Below are 10,644 nucleotides of genomic sequence, written 5' to 3'. Positions count from 1 at the left end.
AACTTTTTCACCTTATACCCTTGACAAGTTTTTTTTTATTTGACAGAGGAATTTGGCAAAATAGTCAATAGTGTGGTTGCTGGCCAAAATGCTGTTATAACTTTTATTTTTAAAAGCTATTTTTCAGATTATTTACACTCTTGCTGTCAATTTGTATTCGATACAAAGTTGTTTTCTTCAACTGCTGAAATCAATGGAAACAACATTGGCCTTCAGGGGGGGGGGGATCAAGTTATCGATAGCTATATACTAACTGCAAATAATCTACCCTACCACTTTACTGACGTTATTGAATGATGATTGAATTTCTTGATAATTGATGTTACTAGCAATAGAAAGGCTTGGATTTTTCGTACTTTTAAGTTGTATTAGTTCCTCATCTTAGAAGGTTTGATCCCTCTCAAGTATTGTATTACCTAAAGCGTCTTTCTTACCAGATCAATCTTTTACAAAACATTGTATCAAGGGTAAATTCTTTTTAAGGCACAAATTGGAACAACTGGTAATCGATGGGAAACTGTAATCTAAAAAGTTACAGTTAATGTCCGTATCCTGATTCATCTTTTTCCATTTGTTCTTGACTAGGGATTCTTGAGGTCTACATCAACATTTTCCTAGAATAGATTGATGTGGAAATTATGAGCATGTGTAATGTAACACCGCATATCGGTTTAAAAAATGATCACAACATTTTAAAATAAAATGTCGGTTCATGATAAAGCATTCAGTTTGATAAAATTCAAGATCTCCCTTCCCATCCGTCGTTTCTTTATTGTCAAAATTGTTTCATTTACCTGTGACTGGAGAATTTTCTAATAATGTAAGTGTGAATGAAGGTAAAATCATTATCTAAGACGTTACTAGATATTGCCGAGACAAGATTTTATGTGAGGAAATTATGATTAGAAACACCTTTTCGTGGTTTCAAAATAAAGAATTTGCTGCAACTGATTCCATTAAAGGTCATTTGAATTTCACACTCATATACACTGAAACTCAGTCCATATCTCAGGCCATACATTAATTACTATACTAGTACCTACGTACTCGCAGTTCCAAAAATTTTAATTTTGCTTTAATCAAAGATGTAAATTTCAAAAAGATTGAAAGCAAAACAACTGAAATTTATTTGAACGATTGAAATGGATTATCATTTCTCATACCATTTGGCTTATAGCACCTCCAAGCAGCTTCCCCATCGTCTTCATATCGTATAAGGAACAACATCGTTATTTACTAATTTTTTTCTTCGAAATAAATACAGAAGTAAATCTCGTTTTTTTTTCCTTTTTTAAAACATCGGGTTGATGCATTTGATAATGTTTTTATATTTTTTGTTTTCACACCCCAACACCTCACAACAAAAAGTGTTCTACATTACGAACCCTTTTTATTGGCTACTCCTCCTGAGTCAAGATTCCTACATAATTAGTGGGAAAGTTGGCATTCATTCGAAAACAAAAATACATATGGTCACAAATCAATAAAAATATCAAATTTTCCATGATTCCCGCACATACTACTAGATTAACTGGACTCAGAAAGAAACTCAGATCATGATGAATTGATGAAATACATGTTATATCAATTTTCCAATAATTTGGTAAATTTTTATTGGAAGCTTAAATTGGTATCCAAACGAAAAATGCGAAAATTGGTGGTATGTCTGGATTGCTGGCAGATGCAACGATAATCTATAAAAATTATCGCTAAATATTATTTAAAAATAACTAAAAATAAGGAATAAGTTATCGTAAAGAAGTGGGCGACGAAGACGACATAAGCGGTATGTTTGTTGTTGTCCAGAATGAAGGGCTTGACTGTCAAGAAGATAAACTCAGTAATAAAGGTAAACTTAAAAATATGGACATGTTGGCTGACAGGGGTACATTTAGAATTTCATTAGAAAGCTATTAATTAGAAAATCATACTTCAATCAATGTTATCTATTCCTTTATCTGTCGGATCGTAAACAAGCTATGATGAAATCAACCAAGTTGCGTAAGAAACAGACGCAACTCAGGAAGTAATTGCATATTATATAAGGAGCCGATTTTGACCATTACCGTTTCCCTTAGATTAGAAAAAAGGTCCAGCTTACCATTGAGATATATTTGTCATGGGCATTCTAATGGCCGCCATTCTACTTTTAGATTTCACTGGATGCACGCTTTTCATTGAGTAAGGAAAGAGTCCATCAGTTGTCCTCGTGTAAGTCTATGTGAATATGGGTGTATTCAAGAGGACGCCCTTCCAGCAAGTGGATTCACTCACACGGAGCGTTCTTGGTGTCAATGTGCCAATGTAAATGTAAATGAGTATCAATATTCCGGGTTCTAGTTACGTACAACATCGAGTTTTTTTCAGAAATTCTTTTGGAAATCTTGACAAACTGATGTCGTAAACGAGAACAAGACACCCTTCGAATCAGCATTTTTTAATGTAGATCTTTTTCATTGCCATCATTAAATTAGCTTGTAATTTCTAAAATACAGTCTTAATCAAAATTAATCCATCAAAAATTGATAGATTGAGATCTATTTCTGATGCTTGCTCAATGGAAGACGTTTTAAAGAGGTTGATAAACAATCAAACAAGGATTTAAAAAAAAAAATATCAAACCTCATGGAATTTTAACTGGGGCAAACTCAAATGGATTCCTTTCGAGGAGCACAAGAATAAACAAACTTGTGTGCAACAGAACATCATCATTTGTCATATTTTGAGCGCTACTCACAAATCTTGAAGCAAAATTATAAACATTTCGAATAACGTAATTTCAGGAATTTTTGTAAAAATTCACGAAAATATGTTTTGAAACGTCACTATATTTTGTCGATAGTGAATCATCATGTGTTGGGTGTGATGTAGCTTTCGGTGCTAAAAAAGAAAAACAAATGAAAAAATGTAAGCTGCAGTTGAGAAGAAGATACCGGCTTTCTTGCATCCGCATGTTACAGTAGTAGATCCATCTTTGACTGGTTTGCTGATTCGGGAACAACATCCCAGGTGACTGATCAGCGTTCTCACATCTTCAACAACAAACCGAGCTATCACTACAGGCTTTTGGATGGTCAACGGTATATCGGTGGTGCGACTTTACCAATACACGGCCAAGGACAAGTGTCACTTCTTACGGAGGTACAACGCTACTTTAACGTTATTATACAAGCACACATTCCTAGTGTATTTTAGTGCATATAGTGAGAGGTAGAAAATGAACGGATCATTTCACCTGTACTCCATGTGCCAGACTTAGGCACAAACTAATTCTCAATTGTATCGGCCACTGAAGCTGGCATGAAGGCTATTTTCAGTGGCACAAAAGTGGACATCTTTACTCCTGATGCCAACATCTACATGGAAGGAGACAGAGCTGGTCGTACAATGTATCATCTTCGTATCAGATCTCAAGTAAACATTGATCATGCGACTTCTGCTACATCAACTGGATAGCTGACCCCTCCTTCACTTTGGCACTGTAGCATTGGTCACGTCAACTTAAGAAACCTGAAAAGAATGCGAACGCAAAGATTGGTCCAAGGACTGGACTTTTATGGAACTGAAGACGAATGGAAAGACCTACATCACTGTCCAGGATTTACAAAAGGCAAGATGCATCGATTACATTATCCCCAAATTAGCACTCGACCAACCACCTTTAAAGGTGAACGCATACATGCCGATGTATGTGGACCATTGTAACATGCATAGATTAGAGGCGCAAGATAATTTGTCCTGTTCAAAGACGAATTAAGTGGTTGGTTCGGTGTGTATTTTATGAAAAACAAATTAGAAGTACCCAATCATTTTGAATCTTTAATGCTCTCGTCAAAAATCAAGCACTGGCATCAATCACTGCGCTCTGACAACGCAAAAGAATACTTCAGTGAAAGATTTTATGCAAGACCAGCTGAAATGGGAATCAAACACGAATTAAGTGCACCCTACTGTCCTCAACAAAATGGCATAGCAGAAAGAGAAAACCAAACTATCTAGGAGATGGCAAGAACTATGACTCACGCAAGTCAAAGCAGACTACCACTCTTGATCTGGGGCGAAGCTACGGCGTACTCCACCTACATTCAAAACAAAATACCAGCCAACAAAACAAAACTATCTCCATTTGAAACTTGGACTGGGCACAAACCAGACTTTTCATATCTCAGAATTTTGGGCTCCAAAGCTTTTGTTCACATACAGGATGCCAAATGAACGAAACTGGAACAAAAATGTATCGCAGGCATCCTAGTGGTTTTTTTTCGAATTCATCAAAGCCTACCATATCTACTTACCAACACTTCGGAGAGTAGTAACCAGCCGTGAAATAATTACTGATTAAACCACGGGATACAACGGAGACCCTCCCAATCCCCACACTGAACCAGTACTTGAATCTCAATTTGACCCCTTTGTGGAACTGGTAACAATTTTACTCTATTTAAAAACAATTAAAACAAACAATGTTAAACTCAAATTATTTTTACAAGGTGGACGAAACTAACGGTAAAAACGATGAGATCCCTATGGAACTTGATGTTCAGAAAAACATTGAACCGCGAATTGAAAAAAAAATTCAACCAGATCAAACTTTCGGAGAGAACGAAAGATTCATTACGTCTGAAAATATACCGGGAAAACTCACACTGCCCCAGAGAATCAAGAGACACAGATAGAACCAATGGAGATGGAAACCTCAAATGCAAACGACAAGTTGACGAGTCAAGAAGTAATCCCTGAAATTAATTTATGGCGAACTGTAGCCGCTCACGAAATTAGTCGAGACAAAAAATCGTCTGTTACTCTGCAGCTAGCCATCATACCCTTCGTCATCAACCAACCCTCAATCATCCAACCATTGATACCTCTCGTGCTTAATCAGTAAACTGGGAACTTTCAAGTAGACCAGATAAGAACGTCTATACGTGACTCAACTCAAGATTTCGCTCGTGACTCTGTACTCTGAGTTGGCATGGGAATATTAATTGAATGTTTTTTCCAAAGTTGGCCTGCGCAAGTTCATGTGCATTTGCCGCGTCGAGTGCCTATTGAATAGACCAATTGTATCACTAAATGTAAGTAATCTTTTTTGATCGAAATTTCAGTTCACAGATGTTGTAGCCTGTATATGGTGACTGGCGATGTCGACGGCCGACGAACAGAACAAACGCCTACTTTAATGGTCATCGAGTTACGGCGATGCTGGAGAGGAAAAGCTGTTGATTTTCCGTAAGAATCATGCACCGGTATGTGGAATTTACTTGTTGCTTTCTACTTGGTGTGGTTGACAAACGTCCACTTGAAGTTAATGGTATTTGTTTTGCGCATTTACAGCGGCTATTTGGGAATAGTGTTTGAAATTAGTATCGGGATTCAGTCGTTAACTTGGAAAATTAATTCCTTGCAACTTAGGTCGGGACTTTGGTTATGGCTGGCTGGTGATTGAAACCGCCGAATCGATGCAAGCTCAGACGGGTTGGCCATTATTTATTTCACGTTTATGAATGACGGAGGGTAAATTTTACTTGGTATTCTTGGAGAACTATCGGTGCCAGTTGCCGAAATCATTTTGACGATTGAAGCCCTCGAGGTTGATCCTATGCTGAATATTCAGTTTTGGTCTGCCTCCAGTTTTTCTTTTTTCATTGACTGTCATCGGCTATCGACAATTTCAAATCTTACTTGAGATTCCTTGACGCGTCGGCTAGGGGAATGCTGACATGTTTCGTTGAATGTTTTCTTGTTGTTGATTTATTTCCATCGCCATTCGGCAAGAGACTTTTCAACTCTTGTGTGAATCCCGACTCTACTAACAAAATTCGAGCAGTTTTCCAAATTTCCTTTTCATATGAAATTGTCCATAGGCTAGGCGTTTTTCAGACCGCTGGTATTCTGGAACAAGGAAAAAGTTGTTGACCGTCTGTTGTCGAGTTGATTGCATCCAAGTCTTGGTGGTTGGTGATGGCACACTAGTTTCGATCATCATTGAATGGTGAGGGCCATTTTCTCTCTGCCGCTTTTTTATGCAGCATTGACTGTGTTGTTTCAGGATTATGTCGGAGCAGGCTCAAAGAAATTCTATCGTCCTCCATTGCCTCTCTTTCTGATCTCGTGCCAAATCCACGCACCGCACTTTTGTGTGGTTGTACTCACGAGGCAACCCTTTATTTCCCCGCCTGATGTCGGCCAAGGCCAACGACGTGATTCACTTGGGAGGGCGAGCACCCAGCGATGTCGCCTAGCATTGGCCATCGAGGTAGGACGCCGTCGTTTTCCCTTCAAGTTGAGCAGAATTTTAGAATCAGAAAAGTTAAAGAGGCTCGCTGCTCGCATTTCGTCGACACTCGTCCTGTCTCGTGCACGAGTGTTGGTAAAGTGAAGCAGCAGATTCATTTAGAGCTGCTTCGCGTTCATTAGTGCGGCACGTTTGCTCTCCTGCATCAGTCCTGCCACAAGGTTAATTTTGATCATTCGAGGGCAAACTGAGGAAAACAAGAAGCCAAGGTTTATCATTTTTTCTTTGCTTTTATTCAAATCTTTTCCTGGCCACTTTTGGTACATTTTCAGGCGGTTAAATGAGCGACATTTTCAATTGGTTGCAGTTTGTAAAGCCGTTCTTTGAATCCTTCTACGTTGACGTAAGAAGAGGGTTATGACGATCATTTCGAGCAAATGCGACGTTTACACCAATTCAGTGCACGTCAGTCGAAAAGTAGCGTGACAATCGGGTTCAGATGAAATTAATTCAAAGAGCCCCTCCGAGGCCCTGCCCGTGCTTCTTTTTGGCCAAGTTAGACCCAGGCGGAAGTAAGTTCCTGTTTCGAAGTTCCATCTTCTCACCCATGACGTGCTGCTGAATGGTGTCGATCGGGCGCAGCTGAGTGATGGGTCGTTTCTTTTTTATGGGCGACAAGACAAGGCAATTGAACAGCAGATGGGCTTTTTTTCGTGAACACCCGAGCTATTTGAAAAATGGTGGAACCTCGTTTCCAAGGAAAATACTGATATGTAAAATGTAAAGAATAGAGTTCTAGAACCCCTCATTCAAAATCTTGGTTTGATCTACATTTCGTTTTATTTTTTTTTTGTTTTTGTTTAAAAGAGGAAATGGTCTAGTTTCTTTTTCCTTGTTTTATAATCTACAATTGTTGTAGCCAACTACTTGGCAAATCCATCGTTCGCCTAAAGGTTCATTTGGATTACGTTAGCGTTTCACCGATTGAAAAATAGCCTGTTGTCAAGTCTTACTCTTTCATGTCAGCATAAATTGGTACGAGTATTCAACAAACGCTGGCCAACATTTCAAAAATTGACAGTTAAATAAGATCAGCATTTCCCGGAATGACAACTTGTTTAACTTTTTTTTGCATCAGACCAATTTTTAAATCTTCATTTCTTTAACCCATTATTTCTCCTTTTCGATAGCGGATACCAATTCCGTTTTCAATTCTTTCGAAAAAGCTTAGGAACTTAGCCCCAGTTTTTGTTCAATTTTCATACGTATCTATTATCGTTGTTTAAAACAGTTGAACAACATAAAAACATATCGGTAATGAATTAGACAACAAGTATAGTGTTTCAATTTTATGAATTTTATTGCTATGTATAGTCATGCATTATGACGCTTGAGAAAAAATCGAAAAAAACTAAAAAAAGAAAGAAAAAGAAAGAAAACAAGCAAAAGAAAAAGAAAAAGCAAAAAAAGGGAAATCTCTTAGCCAGGCGAGAAGATTCAGGTGTGGCGGGGGAGATGACTTCCCGATGGTCTGAGCTCGACTAACAACTATCATCAAGTCAAACCATCACTGTCCCCAGCCAAAGGAATCCAGCTATAAGCTAAAGGAAATCCAATCCTCAATTGGCACGTTTTGAAGAGCGACGGAAAATGACAAGGTCATACCTGCTGGCCTGTTCTCTTGAGTTTGACAAGGATGTCTCGAATGAGACCGGCTTCCACTGCCGGTCAAAAGAAAGAAAAAAAGCAAAAGAAAAAGCAGAAGCAAAAAAAATGGGAAAAAAAAACAAATTTTGAATCATGTTTTGACGAAATATTCCTAAAGCGAAGCAAATCGATAAATTTTCTTTGTTTTTATACGAAATATCCTAACTGTGGAATGTTCCCTACTCCCCAGATGACAATACATAGACTCACGAGACTCAAGAATTTGATTGCAACAAGAATTGGTGTTTCTTATTCAATACGGGCGATGCCGATCAGCTAAAAAGTAACGTTCTCTTGTTGCCTAAGGTGCATGTTACCCTCTAGAACGGACCCGAAAAGTTTTTAATGAAAAAACATGTGTTTTGGATGAAAAAGAAAGTTAAGAACAAACCATTCGTGTATATATTTGGTTGAATAACCTATTTCATAGTCTTTATCATGAGTCTACCCTTTAAGGTTCCTTTTCGAGTTCATGAAAAATTGTTCAATGGAGCAGTTACACACTCGTCTGGAAATCTCATTTGTGTCCAATAAGGGCCAATCAGTGTACAGCCTCTTTAAAACGCTGTACGCTGATTGGCCGATTTGGAATCGGTGAAATTGAAATCGGTGAACTAAATTCGTGTTTTCAGGGTTGATAAATTGGCCGCAAGGTGGTTTCATTGAGACATGAAGATGAGTATCAATGATGATTGCAAAGCAGCTGATACAATCATCATCATCATCATAGGATACAATCATCCAGTCCGGCACTTTCGACTGAGGTGTACACGGAGAGTAACGATCCATCAACAATAGGTGGCTCCACTGTTTTCCAGTACACTTAAGTCTATTATCAAATTTTAAAAAATGAGTTAACTCTTATGCCAAAGAAATAATCCGTACCTGAAAAATAGCGCATCCAGTTCCGGATAGGGTTACTTAAACGTTTTGCGGGAGACTTGGAATGTCGTACGTAAGCGCCGGAGTGTGCATCCGCACGTTTTGCTGCTCCTCCTGGGACTCTGAACGTGTTTCGTTGTCACTGGTTCCGGCTATGACATTTTCTTTGTCGTAATCCATCTGCGGAGGCGTGGAAGCGTTGCCTAACGCCGACTCCTAAAGCGTGAAACATAACCTAAATCAATAAATATTTGAAACAAATTAAGGAAATAATTATAAGCCAACTCACGTTAGACAGATGATGGGATTGGATGAAAGTGACTTCGCCGTTCTGGAATGTTAGTCGCATGTTGAGATTACGCACTGGATCGTTGAGCACCTGGCTGTATTTGCTCCAAGCTTTCATCATTCTCAATTTGTCCTAGTGAGCCCAAAAACATTAAATTTTGTTTTAAATTCTATTTTTTAATTGATTTTCTTAATTTGATTACCAAAGGATGAAGAATATGCCACGGTGCCGAAACTAAAATCCTGACCATTTCCAAAACTTTGCCGGGCTTGTTCTGATGGGAATAAGCTGTTAGGGCGTACGTCATCTCGTTTAAACATTCTGCCTTTTAAATATATTTAAGTAATCAGCCATTAAATTTAGTTGTTGTAGCTGAGTTTTTGTTATCTTTACGTTTGCGATCGTTCAAGTAGCAATTAATAAGTTCGTCAGAGACGCTATCTAGTTTGGCAAACGTTTCCGGCCAGACGGAAGAATGCGACACCAGGACGGCCGTCGCAATTGGAGCGATCGTCTTCATTTCACGACTAGCCGCCAATTCACGTTCCAAGAAACGCTGGGCGGCCGAATTCACTTGGAACAACACCTGGACGAAAAAAACGAATCAATAAGTTTTCATCTATAAATCAATTGAATAAAAATGAACTAATAAATCACGTACGATGTCGTCGTGCTGGACGTCTGAAAGACACGTTAGAATGAACGCGGTGGTTTCGATCCTTTGACTTTGGGTGACATTGGGTCCGTCGGCGAAACTTCCGTCATCGTTCTGCTGCCCGTGCATCCAAGTCAAGGCGGACTTGAGCAAAAAAGGATCGGAATATCTCTGCAGGGTGATGGAAGACAGGGCGTGAACTGTCAGCGCCGTTATTCTAGAAGAAATTGCGGAAATTGTTTCATCATTTATTTTTTCCGGCAGATAAATAACCGGAATATCTGAGATATGAGGACCCGTCGGCATCGTGGAAGGATCCGTCGGCTTACCTGAAGCTCAAAATTTTCTGCATAATTCCGTTCCAGCTGGTGTCCTCCTTGCCAGCGGGTTTTTTGGCGTACTGATTGTGATGGAAGCGTTCCAGCACGGTGACAAGGGTCGACGGATCGGTGGAGCCAGTGGCGCTCCACATATCGTCTAGACTTGACGCTATTCCACCTTGTGAATTGATAAAAGTAAATTATTAAAAAACAAAAAACAATCTCAAATTTTATTTCATTAAACTTGATGAACCTTTGACGGTGATTTCGGCTTGCTCTCCGCTCACAAGGCCAGGAACCGGTTTGGGAACGCACAGAGTCCTGGTCTTCTGATCGATGGCTCCATCCGCAACCCACACTCTGAAGAATCCTCGGAATCCCCAGCTGGTTGAAAATTCAATGTAGCGGAACGGAGTGTCGCCGGCTTCTAGTGGGATTGACGCGAGCGGGCGAACCCCAATAATAAAGGTAAACTTAAAAATATGAACATGTTGGCTCACAGGGGTACATTTAGAATTTCATTAGAAAGCTATTAATTAGAAAATCATACTTCCAT

The 10,644-nt window shown here is 39.1% G+C and overlaps 1 protein-coding gene and 1 long non-coding RNA gene across 2 annotated transcripts; both read right to left on the bottom strand.

Annotated features, from left to right (window-relative positions):
* Positions 1-9,119: 9,119 nt before the first annotated feature.
* Positions 9,120-9,580, bottom strand: LOC124201875. The gene is made up of 3 exons (XR_006877732.1): positions 9,507-9,580; positions 9,316-9,434; positions 9,120-9,245 (listed from the first exon to the last, which is right to left on the bottom strand). It is a non-coding gene; the product is annotated as an uncharacterized LOC124201875 (long non-coding RNA).
* Positions 9,581-10,064: 484 nt separating this feature from the next.
* On the bottom strand, positions 10,065-10,644 carry LOC124202939. Its single transcript, XM_046599463.1, has 3 exons — positions 10,639-10,644; positions 10,342-10,561; positions 10,065-10,266 (listed from the first exon to the last, which is right to left on the bottom strand). Exons 1-3 carry the CDS (start codon positions 10,642-10,644, stop codon positions 10,094-10,096), a joined length of 399 nt encoding a protein of 132 aa, XP_046455419.1. The 3' UTR covers positions 10,065-10,093.

The sequence above is a fragment of the Daphnia pulex genome, chromosome 9, assembly GCF_021134715.1.
Source record: "Daphnia pulex isolate KAP4 chromosome 9, ASM2113471v1".
Taxonomy (NCBI): Eukaryota; Metazoa; Arthropoda; class Branchiopoda; order Diplostraca; family Daphniidae; genus Daphnia; species Daphnia pulex.
Note: the sequence above shows the minus strand (reverse complement) of the source record. Positions and strands in the feature narration are given on the sequence as shown.